The sequence below is a fragment of the Humulus lupulus genome, chromosome 8 (genome assembly GCF_963169125.1).
Source record: "Humulus lupulus chromosome 8, drHumLupu1.1, whole genome shotgun sequence".
Classification (NCBI taxonomy): domain Eukaryota; kingdom Viridiplantae; phylum Streptophyta; class Magnoliopsida; order Rosales; family Cannabaceae; genus Humulus; species Humulus lupulus.
In genome coordinates, this window is record NC_084800.1 from 130,786,512 (window position 1) to 130,802,759 (window position 16,248).

Sequence of the window (16,248 nt, forward strand, 5' to 3'; positions counted from 1 at the left end):
AACATGGTTATCGGCAGTTTTCGACTTGACCAGCATGTCGTCAACGTACATTTCCATGTTCTTTCCAATATGGTTGGCAAACATCCTATTTACCAATCTTTGGTATGTAGCTCCGGCGTTCTTCAGCCCGAACGGCATGACCTTGTAACAATAAACATTAGTTGGGGTCATGAAGCTAGTGTGCTCCTGGTCCGCTGGATTTATGGCAATCTGATTATAGCCCGAGTACGCATCCATAAAGGACATGAGCTCGTGCCCCGCCGTGCCGTCTACCAATTGGTCGATCCTTGGCAAGGGGAAACAGTCTTTGGGGCAAGCTTTATTCAGATCGAAGAAGTTGATGCAGGTCCGCCATTTCCCGTTGGGCTTCGGGACCAACACAGGATTGGCGACCCAGACTGGGAACTTAGCTTTGCGGATAAAGCCACACTTTTTGAGCAGGGCTACTTCCTCTTCTAGGGCTTCAGCTCGGGTTGTTCCTAGGCGCCTCTGTTTCTGAGACTTCGCAGGCACGCTCTTATCCAAATGGAGGGTGTGCATGATGACGCTTGGACTGATTCCCACCATGTCCTCATGAGACCATGCGAACACGTCTAGGCTATCCTGCAGGAACTTAATCAGCTCCGCCTTCCTCTCGCCACATAGGTTTTTCCTCAGCTTTACCGTCCGCTCAAACAAATCCACATTATAATGTCGTCTCATCCATAAATCATAAGCATGCACATAAAAATATGCAGATATGCCCTCAACAGACAAAATTACGAAAATGCCTTTCTAATAAGAAGTGGCACACATGCATACAATCATCATCATATAATAATATAACTCACATAATCTTACATATAACCACATAATTGCATAATAAATCAATTATGTCCCTCCCAGCCCCCTAATCCGGGCCTTAAACCACATTAGGAATTTTGGGACATTGCAGAAACAGTCCTTAGGGTAGGCCTTATTAAGGTCGAAAAAGTATATGCAGGTCCTCTAGGTTTTTTTGGGTTTAGGCATGAGGAGCGGATTGGATACCCATTTGGGATACTGGGCGTTCCGAAAGAATTTGTTCGCCAGAAGCATGTCCACCTCCACCTTTAGAGCCTCTGCTCTAGTCTGGTTGAACGTCCTTCACTTATGCTAAATCGGAGAGACGTTGGGATCAAAATTCAAGGCATGGAAGATGATATTTGGGTCAATGTCGGTCATGTCGGAGTGAGACCAGGCAAAGACATTCTGATTCTCCTAGAGAAAGGATAGGAGCGGGTCTTAGACCTTTGCCTTTAGATTTTTCCCAATCTTAGTACTTTTGTCGACGATGGAAACATTGAGGGCTACCTCCTCGACTTCCTCCATGGACTCGACCGCCCCTCTCTTCTTGAACCCACGAGTTTAACTCATTGGTTTCCTCGACAAGCATCGCCTGCCCTTCCACATTTTTGGTAAGAGATTGCCTGCGGACCATCACATTAACTACCATTACTGGTTGCCTAAGGGACACATTGCAGCACTATCTCACCTCCTTTAGGTCTGCTTGGAAAGTGACGATTCCTGACTTCGTGGGAAACTTCATGAATATATGTCGAATGGAGGTGACGCATCGAACTCTACCAAGGTCGGACGCCCCAAAATGGCATTATACGCGGAGGCACAATCAACCACCACGAAAGTGCAATACTTGAAGGCCTGGTGAGGCTCCTCCCCCAGTGTTATGGGCAGATAGATTTGGCCCATTGGTATGAGACCTTCCCTCGAGAACCCATATAAAGTCAAGGTGCATGGGGATAGGTCGGTCACGGTCATCTTGATCTTCACAAGTGCTGACTTGAATAGAAGGTTCACTGATCTCCCGTTGTCTACCAATATCCGAGTCACCATCTTATTGGATACCTGGCTCTCAATCACTAAAGGATCGTGGTGCGGAAAGTAAACTCTCCGAGCATCGTCCTTGGAGAATTTGATGACTTGGTTCGTCATCCGAGGCATCTGGACTAGCAATTGATCCAATGCCAACACCTCATCATCATGGTTTAAGGCCCGCACATACCTATTATGTGAGCCTCTAGAGGTTCCCCCCAAGTGAGGTCCTCCCGAGATAGTCCCTACTCGATCGTTTATCAGAGGAGGCATATTTTCTATCGGCTGCGGCGGAGCTATGAGTGTCAGGCTCAGAGATCCGAGAATAGGAGGTTGCGCTGCTTTTGCAGCTGGGGTCGAAACTTGGTGCGCCCCATTTCGAGCATATTGGTGGAGGTGTCCAAAATTTATGAGGTTTTCAATCTCATCTTTGAGTTGGCGTCATTCATTGGTGTGATGCCCCACATCGTTATGAAAACGACAAAACTTGTTGGGATCTTGCCTCTCTCTGTCTCTCTCACCAGAGGGAATTTCCCTGTTCAACCTGCGTTGTCCCATTTCCTTTGGGCTTCTTGCCCTTACCCTTACCCGTGCATCTACTGCTGCTGGGGGTCCAACTGGGTATGATAGAATGGGATGGAGCTGTACCTTCAGTACTATATGCATACTGATAAGCACTGTATCCAGTAGGCGCTGCTCCATATCCCACCGGGGGCGCACTGAAACCAGCAGTCGGTACGGTGCTAAAGCTAGCTGGTAGGGCGCTCGGACTGGATTGGGCTCCTGCCACAACGACAGGAGCATAGGGTGGACATTGTGTACCCATGGTCACAAAGCCAGGCACTGTGGGAGGGAATGGAGACGGGGCCCCCAAAAGCTCCAATTTGGGCATCTTCCTAACTGATATATTATTGGGCTCTACTAATGAAGACATCGAGTCCTCGAAACCCTCGCTTCTAGATGTGATCCCACAATGGGGAACCCGTACGGATGTCAGCCTGTAAGTTCATTAGCTTATGTCCGTTGTGAACATTATTCGTCCTCGAAACTTCCTCGTTGAAGTGTTTGATGTATGCTTTGAGAGTCTCAAAGGGTCTCTGCTTTATGTTGGCCAAGCATTGACATCAAAGCTCACCTTCCGAGCTGCTATGAACTGTCTTCGGAACAAAGATAACAGTTAGTGCCATGAGTGAATGTATCCTGACTTGTGTTTCTTGAACCATTCATCTACTGGCCTAGTCAGAGTTATCGGGAACACATGACACTTGGCATCTTCGGTGACGCGATGCACCGACATCAACCTATTGAACTTTGAGATTTGGCCGATTACATCCGTGCTGCCATCATAAGACATGAAGCCAGGCATCTTGAAGCCCTGCGGTAAAGGGGCTTCCACTATGTGAGGAGCGCAAGGCTCCCCATCTTCATCATCCAAGTCGGATTCATGGCCCTATCGTCGAGCCATTCTGAACATGATCCTCTTCAAGCTCTCTAACTCTGCGCAAAGCGGGTTGTCATCTTGGTTGGAACTTTGTGCCAGTTATCTTTCCTTCGGGCGTTGAGATTGTCCCTGAGGTTCGATGGACCTCTCTTTGTGGGTTCACGCTCGTGGGTCTTATTGCAGTGGCGAGCACTATGTTCGTCTCATTGGTCAGCCTAACCTCAGAATGCGCCACTGTCCTCGAGGTATGCCACCTCATTTTCCCCGTCGGATTCAACATTCTCATTGTTAACCGAGATGTTGATGTTGTGCTCTCGGCCAATAGAGAAGTTTCGCTTGCATGCACCTTGGCCACTGTTCCTGTGGTGATGGCGAGGTGCTGGGGGGACACCACCTCTAGGCCTCGTGCGATCTGTATTGGTGTGCGTGGGCGAAATGCCCCTAGCTCCATGAGCGCCGACGACCTGACAGTGTCCTCGGGCTCACAGGCCTTCACCCATGCTAGTCGTTCTCAGGACCTAATTTTCTTTAGGGTTCCGACGAGCCTTTTTTGGCTTGGGAGCAGGATTATTGTCAACCTTACATTGACCCCAGTCTTGGGGCACACATGGGGTTCCATCTCTAGCTGGGTGCATGGGGGGCACGCCAGCTGGCGGATCTCGTGCCAACTCAGTCGGGTGCTCAGGAGGCAAACTGGTTGGATCGACATGTGGCATTCTAGTTATCTGCCCAGGTGGCACACCAATTGGCTACCTAGATAGTACTTTGCCATGGGGGTCCACTTGCAGCCCTTGGGCCACCAGAGTAGCCCTTATGGCGTTAACCATCTCCTGCAAGGTAGCGATGTTACCCTCTTAAGTGTCGATCTTCTGCTGCTAAGTGGCCACCTAGTCACGGAGCGCCACCACTTCTGGTGTCTCCTCCACATCCATGGGATGAGGATATTCCTCCTCATATTACTCATCTTCGCCTCTATTGTCTATGTCGTCATATTCAGTATTTTCGTCATAGTCTTCCACCGTTTTAGGGTGGTCTTGCGGTGGCACATGACTGGTTTTTCCTCCCTCAGCTGCAGCATGAGGTGCAGTATCGTCTGGTGCATTCCTTCGAGTTGTTGCCATGACTGTTCTTCAAGCTTCCTTCAAGCTCTCAACGAAAGCACCAAAAATTTGACAGCCTTTTTTGCTATCAACTTAATCTAAAAGGTTAAACGAAATATTAGGGAAGAACACAAGGATTTTACGTGATTCAGGTTATAAAAGAGCCCTAGTCCATGAGTCTCTATAATTTAATGAGCTTGAAGCTTGCTATAGTAAGCTTCAATGGTGGTTCTCAAGTAGCCTGTATGTTGCCCTGAGTTACAGAGTTTCTCTCTCTAAAAAACCGAATCATTTACAAGTAGATACCTCATCCCTATTTATAGGGAATGGGATCATTAATGATAATCATCTATCATTAATACTAAATTCCCCCACTTTTGGGTGTTAATGTCGAATTAATACATAAGGACCTACACTAAATAGAGACTATGGCCCAAGCGTATTGCACGAGGCCCATTTCAGAAAGTCGCATACTATCTTTATTGGGAACATATCTCTGATTTGTCAAGGTGCGGTACACACTCGACACCACATCGTCGTTGTGGGAAATGTCAATTGTCAAGTGTACAAACTCGACACCACCAATTAAGGGTCACCAAAAGTTGTCAAATGATCGCCTGGTGGCCCACAATTGCAGTGGCTGACATCTAGCGGCTATCCTAGGTCCTAGGACCGGAGTCATAGACCTGAGAGATAAGTGAGTGAAGAGAGCTTGTCCGGACGTTGCCTCTCCTAGAGAGATCCTTGCCCTGAGGACGGACCTCGGGGCGTGACCTCACCTAGAGACATCCACGACTTATCTATTGGCCCGTGTGGTGGCTTCACCTAAGGTACCCTTGCCTCGAGGATAGACCTTGGGACATGGGCTCTTTGGAAACGCCCATGACTCGTCCGAACTGAGCATCCTGGAGGGGTTGCACTCCAAGAACCTCATGAGTTACCTCATCAATAATCACTCATAATTTCCACGTGCCATGAGGTGATAATATGGACAACAGTATTAAATATTATTATAATAATAATATATTATAACATTTGACTTTATATTAATATAATTAATAAATATCTTGTTATAATAATGATGTTTTATAGTATGTGACTTTATATTAATATCATTAATAAATATATTTTTTTAATTTGTTTTTAAAGTATATTCCATTAAAGTTAACAAAAACAACTGTTAAAACTAGGGGTGCACACGGACTGGGTTGGCCATGTTGAGGGTGTTTGAATGGGCAAACACAACAACTATGGTTTATAAAAAATATTGGTCATTCACCTTTTGTTTTATTGCACAACCCAACTTTACTTCCAACAAGGATGTAAAGGGTTGGGTTGGGTTGGATTGGGTTCATTAGTTGGTAAAAAAAAATCTTCCATTTGATTTCAAATATATGATTCAAATCAATTTTATCAACATTTATTATTAATTTTTTTTTTACATTCTAGATCATTAATAACATATCACATAGAATATTGATAAAAAAATCTATCAAAGCATATATCCATAATTATAATAAGTTACAATCATCCAAAAAGTAAAAACAGAATGGTGGATATTAAAGTTCTCCACAATAGAAATATAACTATAAATTTTTCATAGAAAGTTTATAAAGACTTAGTAAAATTAGGCTATTAGCTCCATTCTCTCTCAAGGATGATATGCACACATATTTAACAAATGAATAAATAATCTATAAGTAAAACTAGGCTTCTATCTTCATGCTCTCCAAAAGATGATCTCCATACTAAACAAATCAAATCAAATAATTGCCAAAATAGTATATAATATACAATATGTAATTGCCAAACACATATATGTATATTGTTATATTATTTCATATAATATAATGTTAGATTAAATAATGTGACAAAATGTGATTTGTCACACCTTGTAACATATTATTGAGAGTCACAAAATTGGACACATGTGTGAGCCAAAATGTGACATATTACCCAATAATGTGTTGATTGTATGCTACACATTTGAGGTTGATTTTACAAAGCCATTATGAAATATGGTTGTTGGAGACATGTTTTTAACTCCCAATTGGTGCCTTGAGGTTACAAATTCACGTGGGAAAGGATTTGGGGCATTTGGGAAAAATGACATTTTCTGCTAAAAATAGCTTGTGGTCGCGACCACTGATAGTTCTGGTCGCCAATTTATTTTTTCAAAATTTTCCAATTTGAACGATTCTAACATCTCAAGTAACTCTCAAATCTCTATTTTAATTCCATAAACATCCAATTAAACATTGGTAATAGCCATGGGGGTTGGTGGAATTTGAAATTCAAAGGGTATCTCAAAACTCTATAAATAGAAGCCTAATGCTCACTTGTCAGACAACACCATTTCTATCCACTACAGCACTTGGCTCGATATACACCAAAATGCTTGATTATTCCAGAGAGCTATTTCCAATATTGAGAGAATCCCTTAGTGCTTGGCATAGGAGGAAATATGCTTTTGGGCAAAGGTTGTAAACCTTGTTCAAGTTGGTGATCCCCAATGCTCTTCACTTTGGTTGTGTGGGTGAGAGTATTTTACTTTTTTGTTCTTGTTATTTTTTCTCCTATTGTTTTTGTCTTCTCTTCTTCTATTTTCTATTTACATATTTATTTGTATCCTTTGTTTTAGAGTTGTAGTTCTTATAATTTTCTTCTTCCTCTTATTTCTACATTTACTTGTATTTTGATTATTGAGTTGTAATCTTATTTAATGAATTACCTTCTCTGTTGTATTTTTGCATAGAGTTGTAATAGTATTTCTTATTTTCCATTGAGACAACACAAATATCTCTAACAATCAAAAACTTAAAAACCCTTGTTTGCTTCAATGGAAGGAGAAATCATAGAAATCTTGTGAAAAGAGGTAAGATAAGGTAATATTCTTCATTGTTTCTCTTAGGAGATCTAGTGGCTCCGATGTGGTGATAGAAATAAGGAAACTTATATGTATATGCTATAGGTGAGATAGTATTACATTGATATGAAAATTATGTTTTGAGATTTTATAAAGCATGATAATTTTTTAGTTTTGACATGCCTATATATTGATGTTGTGAATCAATAGATTATATCAATATGTGGATATGAGAATTATTGTATGATATTTTTCATATACTTACAATTAATTATGTGATTCAAAAGGCATGTTAATATGATAGACATATGTTGACAAATTATGTGAATTTACATTGAGACATAATTATGTTAATATATAAAAAATATATTGATGTGAATTGTCATGATTTTATAGTTTTCCATATAATATGATTATTAATGTGATTAGTAACCATTTATTTGGTAAATGAAAAAAAAAATTATTTGAGAATTTTAATTTTCTCATTTAAAGAGATGAGCATCTCATTTTATGAGATACGAAAATATGAACCTAATGGGGTTACATCTTTTGGTGGAAATATCATGCTATATTGGATCAAGGTGGTTCCAAAATTTTGAGATAATATATCGTCCAATAGACTTGGAGTCTAAAGTGTGGGAAAATAAAAAATATATATATAAATATATATACATATGAATGACTTCACAATGGTTACTACCCATAGATGGGTACTATGAATTATGATGATTTGATAACATAGTGACTTGGTATAGCAAGTCACCAACAGGTAAATATTTTTTTTTCTACATTAATTTCAAATTTAATTATTTTTCTTTTTTCATAATTAATGTTGTGTCCAACTAATCAGAGACATTAGTTATATTTAAAAATTGACGTGTATTTGAAAAATGAAAAGTTTACAATATTATATTTTCATAATAAATACATTTTTTTCATCTAGTAAACCTTCCAAAAATTTGAAAAATCAAAATTTATTTTTAGAATTATTAATTAACAACGATAAATACGAATCATTGATCTTAATCCAATGGTTATTATTAAAGTAACTATCCATGGGTAGTAACCATTAAGAGTATAACCATATATATATTTTAGAATTATTTAGTGACAATAAATCTTAAATAATGTCTCAATTAGGAGACATTAGAAAATTGGAGAATCAATTTTGAATCTTTACACCAATGGTGAATATAAGAGAGTTTTATTCATTTTGGTTAAAGATTGTCATATGTTTAAATTAATCTCAATAAGGAGATACTTTTAAACAAAAATATAAGAAATCAATGTGTTTAAATAAATCAATGAGGGTTTATTTTCTTTGATTTAAAGTGTTTAAAAATTGACATCTTCATTTTGATTTTGATGAGAAAATCAATGTATGTCAAATTGATGTTTTCAAAAGAATCTCAAAGAGACTCTTAATAAATACACAAAAGTTGTTTAAGTGATTTTGAGATTATTTAGACAACTAAAAGTGAAAATTAGTGATTATTTGTTTGAGAAATTTTCACATGACATTTGTGTTGACATATTTTATTTTATGAAATATATAAAAGAAACAAACTAAGTGAAAGTTACTTTCAAAGGAGTGTGTCTTGCTTTAGCAAGTAAATAAATCAATATAAACATTGAGGTTTTTATCTTGATCTATTGAAAGTTGATCATGTGGCTTAGATGACTCATGATGAACTTTGAGAATTATAAGTCTAGGTTTATCTTACAGGATAAATGATTTAATAGAAATGAAGATATTTCTATTTTAAAGTGATATTTTATTATCACTATGTGAGAAATGTGGGGGTGCTGCTCCAAAGTTAATCAATTTATTTTGTTGACAATAATTGATTAATTTGGTCATCATATCAAATAGGTGATTTAGAATTTCACATTCTAAATCATTTTGGCTAAATGTGTATGGAATAGATAAATCAAGACATGCTTGGTGTCTAAAGTTATTGTTTGTAATATTTTGATTCAAGAATGAATCAATTTAAAACATAAAAGAGAATTTTAGAAACAAACAGGTTTCTAGAATTAATATGCAAGAAAAATGTTTATCTTGGATATTGAAGTATAAAATAGTGGGGGTGTTGACTATGGTCAAACTCACTATTTTAAAGGGGAAATTATTTTAATCAAACTATGGCTAGGAACAAAGTTTGAATAAAATAATGAGAGTGTTCAAGTATGCGTACATGAGAAAAGAAATGACTCAAATGGAATCATTTCTACATCTCAAGGGATGTGACTTAGACTCCCTAAAGAGATTCACGGTTGATGGTAACCTATCTTAATACTAGTAACCAAACTAGTATTATGTTCAATAGGTAATAACAAGTCAATCAAGTGAATAATAGTAGTACTCAAATTTTACCCCATCTAAGATATGAGTACTAGTGTGTTACTAAAATGAGGGTTAAAACCAAGGTTTTTTTTTTAATAGAACTCGGTCTTGAAAAGACAAGTATTTTAGGGTAAGAAAATATTATAAGAGTTCTACCTATATAGACATAAGGGTCGTGCTGCTGATAAACGAGTTTTAGACTCACTTATCTATGTGTTTTCCACGTAAAGTATTAGGTGCTTGTTTTGTTTTGTACTATTTTACGCTTGTTTTTGTATGTTTTCAGGTGTCAAAGGGCTTAGGTGACTTAGGTGTGGAAACATGGTGGAAAAATTGGCAAATTGACAAAAATTGGTGGAAAACGGTTTTTCGGAGCACTTTTTGTGCCCGAAGGAAGGGTGTCTTGTGGCCGCAATTCCAGAAGAGTTTTGGCATTTCTAGGGCATTCCTGCGACCACAGGAATGACATCCTGCGACAACATGATATGTCTACAAATGAGAAAAACGCAGATTTTTAATGAAGGGTGTTTTGGTCATTTCATGTTTAAAAAAACGCTAGTTAGGTTTAAATTACGATTATGGAGAGGAAAGGAGGCACTTTTGCAGATTTGTAGTGGGAGAAAAGTTTTAGGAGTGTTTTGGAGGAAGATTGGATTTATCATTTAGAGTTCTTTTCTTTTCTTTTTACTTTTACTTTATGTTAATTTCATGTTTATCGATTTCTTAGTGATAAACATGAATTAAATTTTATTTAGGTTTTTTAATTGAATTTCTTGAAGCTTTATTATGAATTAATGCAAGTTTTCAATTTCTTCTTCATCTAAGATCTTTTCAATTTGTGTTTATTATGTATGTGATTGATTGCGCACCACTTACATGCTATTTACGAATTTGAATCAAAATCTGAGAAATGAGATTTAGATATGCTAAAATTGAATAGACATAGATTTCAATTTAGAACGAGAGTATCAAATTGGTCTATGTGATTTAGGGATGAGTTCATTGCTTCCTATTGTTTAAATTTCTCATAGAAATATAGAGAATTTGCATTAGGTCAAGTTTTATATTTCTTAACCTGAATATTTAACACGTTTGCATGTCTTTCATTTTAATGAGAAGAATAATTTTTGTGATAGCATTAATGAATAATAAAGTGGATAGTAGAGGAGATTAGAATCCCTAATTTCTCATATATATATTTGAATCAAGTTTACTGCAAGATTATTATTCTTCATTTAATTTTGTTATTTATTATTTTTAGTTTTAAAAATTCCAATTTTGATTACCAAATAGAAAATAAAATAGGTTATTGGTACTTGATAATCAGTCTCCATGGGAACGATATCCGTCTTACCGAAATAATCTACAAAAGTGATTACATATACTTGCGTAGCTTTAAATTTTTGCAACAAGTTTTTGGCGCCGTTGCTGGGGAAAAGCATTAGCATAAAATTCTCAACCTACAGGGATGATTGCAGGAATTGGAGGAGCACAGAAAACCTCCCTCTTATGTGCTCTAATCACTAACTTATACTCTTCAGGGACAATAAACTCATCTTTCCAATTGGTAGAAAACCCTCTCTACCTAATATGGCTACGCTCCTTATCTTGAATGTATCTAGAATTGGCCATTGGGTTGACAAACCTAGGCACATCCTGAAAATTTAGGCCGTCTTCATTCGCTATGGGTGGGGGTGGTGGTTATTGTTTTTTCATTTTTCCAGTTTTAGTTCTTTTTCTACTTGTGAACATTATGACACAATAACCAAAACTACTCAAAATAATGCACACATCACCAACAATTTACTAAAGAGCACCAAATGCAAAAGTTATAATTAGTGTTCAATTTATAATTTTCCACAATCAAAACAAGCACAAGAGCAATGATCAATTCCTTCAAATTGCAAAATCCCCAAATTTACACCTTAGAATAGGAACATGGTAAAATTCTCTAAATAAATTGATGACCCAATGAAATTGAATATAAAAATAAGCAACTATAATTCTCAATTTTACCAATGTCGCTTCAATTTCACAAAATCATAAAAAAAAAATTCAGACCCAAAATTAGGTCAAAATTTCCCAATTTCAAAATCAAGCAAACTCAACACAAATGCACATCCATCAACATTCAATACAATTGGTTCAATGATATCAAACACCACACACAAATTTTGGATTCACTAGTTGATCATGAAAATTTTCTCAGGAACACAATGTAGAACAGGAAAAAGATGAAGGAGACTTACAATGGTAAATGATGATGGAGAGAAAGTTGAGAATGGAGAAAGGAGAAATATACTTACAAAACCCTTGATTTATATGCTCTCTTGAAAAAAAAAACATTTAAAGAGAGAAGGAGATGAGAGAATGAGATTAGGGGATGAAGAGAAGAGGAAAGTGAGAAAATGAAAGAGAGAAGAGAGAGAGTCTGATAAAAGGAATGCAAGTATCTTTTTTATTAAAATAGAAATACATGATCCTGCAGTCATAGAAATCTGCACATATTGCATGGACCTCTAGACCTACGACCACAGATAGTAGTTTGTACGGTTGCAGAAATCTCCCCCTTGCGCCTAGACTTCCGAACCTGCGACTGCAGATAGTGGTTCCTGCGGTCGCAGGAATGCTCTACGTACCACAACTTTTTCAAAATAAATTATTTATTTATTTATTATTTTTTTTTCAAAAAACTAATAAATAAAATAAAAATTGTCTCAAATAAAATAGCTTAAAACCTTAAAGAACTTAAATGAACTTGGGATGCCTGCCAATGGCGCTGTCGTTAACGTCATTTAGTCAGACGATGAACTCCTCATCAAAGAGGCTTCAACAGAATAATGGACTTGGCTTGATCAATGGGACCACCCAAGTATGGCTTCACTCGTTGACCGTTCACCTTGAATGTTTCATTATTTCGATTTTTTAACTCAAACGAACCATAAGGAAATACCGTTACTATTGTGTACAGTCCCGACCATCTTGATTTCAACTTCCCTGGAAAAAAGTTTCAACCTTGAATTAAACAATAATATCTGCTGACCGGGTTGAAATTCTTTGTGAGACAAGTTCTTGTCATGCCATGCCTTGGTGCGTTCCTTGTAAATCATGGCATTCTCATAGGCTTTATTCCTAAACTCATCAAGTTCATTCAATTGCATTAGCCTATTTTTCCCAGCTGCATTCCAATCCATATTCAACTTTCTCATTGCCCAATATGCTCGATGTTCTAATTCTACTGGTAAATGGCAAGCCTTACCAAAAACCAACCGATAAGAAGACATGCCAATGGGAGTCTTAAATGTCGTTCTATAAGCCCATAAAATATCATCAAGCTTTTTAGACCAATCCTTCCTTGAGCTATTAACGGTCTTTTCAAGAATGCTCTTGACCTCCCTATTAGAAATTTCCACTTGCCCATTGGACTGCGGATGATAAGGCAAAACGGTTCTATGTCGTACTCCATACCAAGCAAGCAAAGCATCAAACCATTTATTGCAAAAATGACTCCCTTCATCGCTTAAGATAGCTCAGGGAGTTCCAAACTGAGCAAAAATATTCTTATGCAAAAATTTTAGAACCACTTTACCATCATTCGTAGGAGATGTCGCTGCTTCCACCCATTTAGACACATAGTCCACAGCAAGCAATATATACTTGTTGTTGTAAGATGATGGAAAGGGTCCCATGAAATCAATCCCCCACACGTTGAACAACTCAACTTCTAGAATAACATTCAGCGACATCTCATCTCTTCGTGATATGTTACCAGTGTGTTGACATCTATCACAAGACTTAACAAGAGTATTTGCATCTTTAAATAAAGTAGGCCAAAAGAAACCACATTGCAATACCTTTATTGTTGTTCTGGTAGCACCAAAATGACCCCCACAATAGAGAGTGTGACAGTGGTTGAGAATAGAGATCATTTCATCTTTTGGTTCACAACAACGAATTATTTGGTCAACACAATGTTTATAGAGAATGGGCTCCTCCCAATAATAATGTTTGATCTCGGAGTAGAATTTCTCCAGCTGTGCTCTAGACATCTCAAGAGGCACAACCTTTCCACTAGGAAACTGACATAATCTGCATAACACGGTGCATTGGCTTTATCACTCACCCCAAACAATTGTTCATCGGGAAAATAATCATTGATTTGAACTATATTGGTAATTTAATCTTCCTCAACTTCCAGCCTAGACAAATGATCTGCCACAAGATTCTCGATACCCTTTTTATCTTGTACATCCATATCGAATTCTTGGAGTAATAAGACCCACCGAATGAGACAAGGTTTAGCATCCTTCTTTGTCATGAGATATTTAATAGCGGAGTGCTCCGTGTACACAATCACCTTATTTCCAATTAAATACGGACATAACTGATCGAAATCATAGACTATGGCTAGAAGTTCTTTTTTCTGTTGTTGCATAATTTAGTTGAGAATCATTTAAAGTTCGAATAGCATAGTATATGGTTCCAAATACCTTGTTCACTCGCTGCCCAAGAACTACTCCAACCGCATAATCATTAGCGTCGCACATAAGCTCGAATGGAAGGTCCTAATTAGGTGCACACACTATAGGCACTGAATTTAGCTTCTCCTTGAGAGTCTTGAAAGTAGTCAAACACTCTTCATTAATATCAAAAGGGATCCCATTCATCAGCAAGGTAGATAGTGGCTTTGAGATCTTGGAGAAATCTTTAATAAATCTCCGATAAAACCCTGCATGGCCCAAGAAACTTCTCACTCCTTTAACTGAAATTGGAGGTGGAAAATTCTCTATAATAGAAATCTTGTTCCGATCCACCTTAATGCCCTCACTAGAAATTTTGTGTCCCAAGACAATCCCTTCTATCACCATAAACTGACACTTCTCCCAATTAACTACCAAATTTGATTCTTCACAACATATAAGAACCACTTCTAGGTGATCCAAACATTCATCAAAATCAAACCCGAACACCGAGAAGTCATCCATAAAAATTTCAATACTTTTCTCTACCATGTTGGAGAACATAGCCATCATGCACCTTTGAAAAGTGGCTGGTGCATTACAAAGACCGAAAGGCATCCTTCGGAAAGCAAAAGTACCATATGGGCAGGTGAATGTTGTCTTCTCTTGATCTTCCCGAGTGATGGAAATTTGGTGGTAACCTGAATACCCATCCAGGAAACAATAATAAATGTGGCCTGCAAGCCTATCAAGCATCTGATCCACAAATGACAGCGGGAAGTGGTCCTTCCTCGTCGCCTTATTCAGCTTGCTATAGTCAATACAAATCCTCCATCCCGTCACAGTACGAGTAAGGATGAGTTCATTGTTCTCATTTTTTACCACAATCATTCCTCCCTTTTTAGGCACCACTTGAACAGGGCTCACCCAAGCACTATCAGAAATAGGATAGACCACCCCAGCATCCAACCAGTTATGTACTTGCTTCCGAACAACATCCTTCATAGAGGGATTTAGCCTTCATTGTGCTTCAATGGAGGGTTTGCTATCTTCTTCCATAAGAATTCTGTGGATAACTGTAGAAGGGCTAATTCCTCGAATATCATCCAAAGTCCACCCAATCGCACGTTTATGAGCCCTCAAAATCCTGAAAAGTTTTTCTACTTCACGTTTGGACAACGATGAAGAGATAATTACAGGCAGCGTTTCTTTCTCCCCCAAGTAAACATAGCAAAGATGCCCTGGTAAAGACTTCAACTCAAGGATTGGAGGCTTCTCAATAGATGGTATGGGGAGTTCAAGCCCTTGCCCCAATTCATCAACTTTCTTCTTTTAATATGGGCAAGAATTGATCCATTTCACATACTCATGAGTCTCCCAATCCTCCTCTTCATTATCATCACCCAAAGCCAAAGCCAACTCAAGAGGATCATTATTAATCCTCTTTTTCGAAACCACCTCATCCATCACATCAACATTAAAGCAACTATCACTTGCTTTTGGATAAGACATAGCCTTAAATACATTAAAGATCACTTCTTCCCCTTGAACTCTCAACCTCAAATCACCCTTTTTCACATCAATGAGGGCTTGCCCGGTAGCCAAGAATGGTCTCCCAAGAATAATGGGAACCGTTGTATCCTCCTCCATGTCTAGAACAATGAAATCCGTTGGAAAAATAAACTTGTCTACCTTCACTAGCACATCTTCAATAACTCCCCTTGGGTGCTTGATTGATCGATCCGCGAGCTGAAGAGTAATAGTAGTAGGCTTTGCCTCACCAAGACCAAGCTTCCGAAAGACAAATAGAGGCATGAGATTGATACTTGCTCCAAGATCTCAAAGAGCATGCTGTTGGGGTTTTATGCCCTAATTAAAACCCAAATTTTTTTGTAATCTCATTTTATTATCAATAAAATAATAGAAATCATTTTTTGACTTGGTCAATCACTTTGCTCACATGTTTTATTTTCATGATTATTTGTTTAACATAAACTTCTATTAAATCCCGAGCATATAGCTAATCTTATTTATAGTGATGTAATCATAGTGGAATATAAATATGATTATATGTTCAAAATAAGTTAGTCCTAAGAATAGTCAGTGCACAGTATTTACACTGACTTGCCAATCTACGATATGATCTACTTACACATTGTAGTGTTATGTTCTTTACAGAACAT

The 16,248-nt window shown here is 37.8% G+C and overlaps 1 protein-coding gene across 1 annotated transcript; it reads right to left on the bottom strand.

Moving 5' to 3' along the window:
- Positions 1 to 12,423: 12,423 nt before the first annotated feature.
- Positions 12,424 to 13,351, bottom strand: LOC133796067 (uncharacterized). Its single transcript, XM_062233546.1, has 3 exons — positions 13,195 to 13,351; positions 12,649 to 13,065; positions 12,424 to 12,602 (listed from the first exon to the last, which is right to left on the bottom strand). The coding sequence occupies exons 1-3, from the start codon at positions 13,349 to 13,351 to the stop codon at positions 12,424 to 12,426; spliced, it is 753 nt and encodes a 250-aa protein (XP_062089530.1).
- Between the last annotated feature and the right edge of the window lie 2,897 nt (positions 13,352 to 16,248).

Coding starts and splice junctions, on each gene's coding strand:
- LOC133796067 (XM_062233546.1), bottom strand. CDS start 13,351: ATGTCGCTGAATGTTATTCTAGAAGTTGAGTTGTTCAACGTGTGGGGG. Junction 13,066..13,194: donor GACATCTCCTACGAATGATG/GTAAAGTGGTTC, acceptor CTTGGTATGGAG/TACGACATAGAACCGTTTTG. Junction 12,603..12,648: donor TCACAAAGAATTTCAACCCG/GTCAGCAGATAT, acceptor ACTTTTTTCCAG/GGAAGTTGAAATCAAGATGG.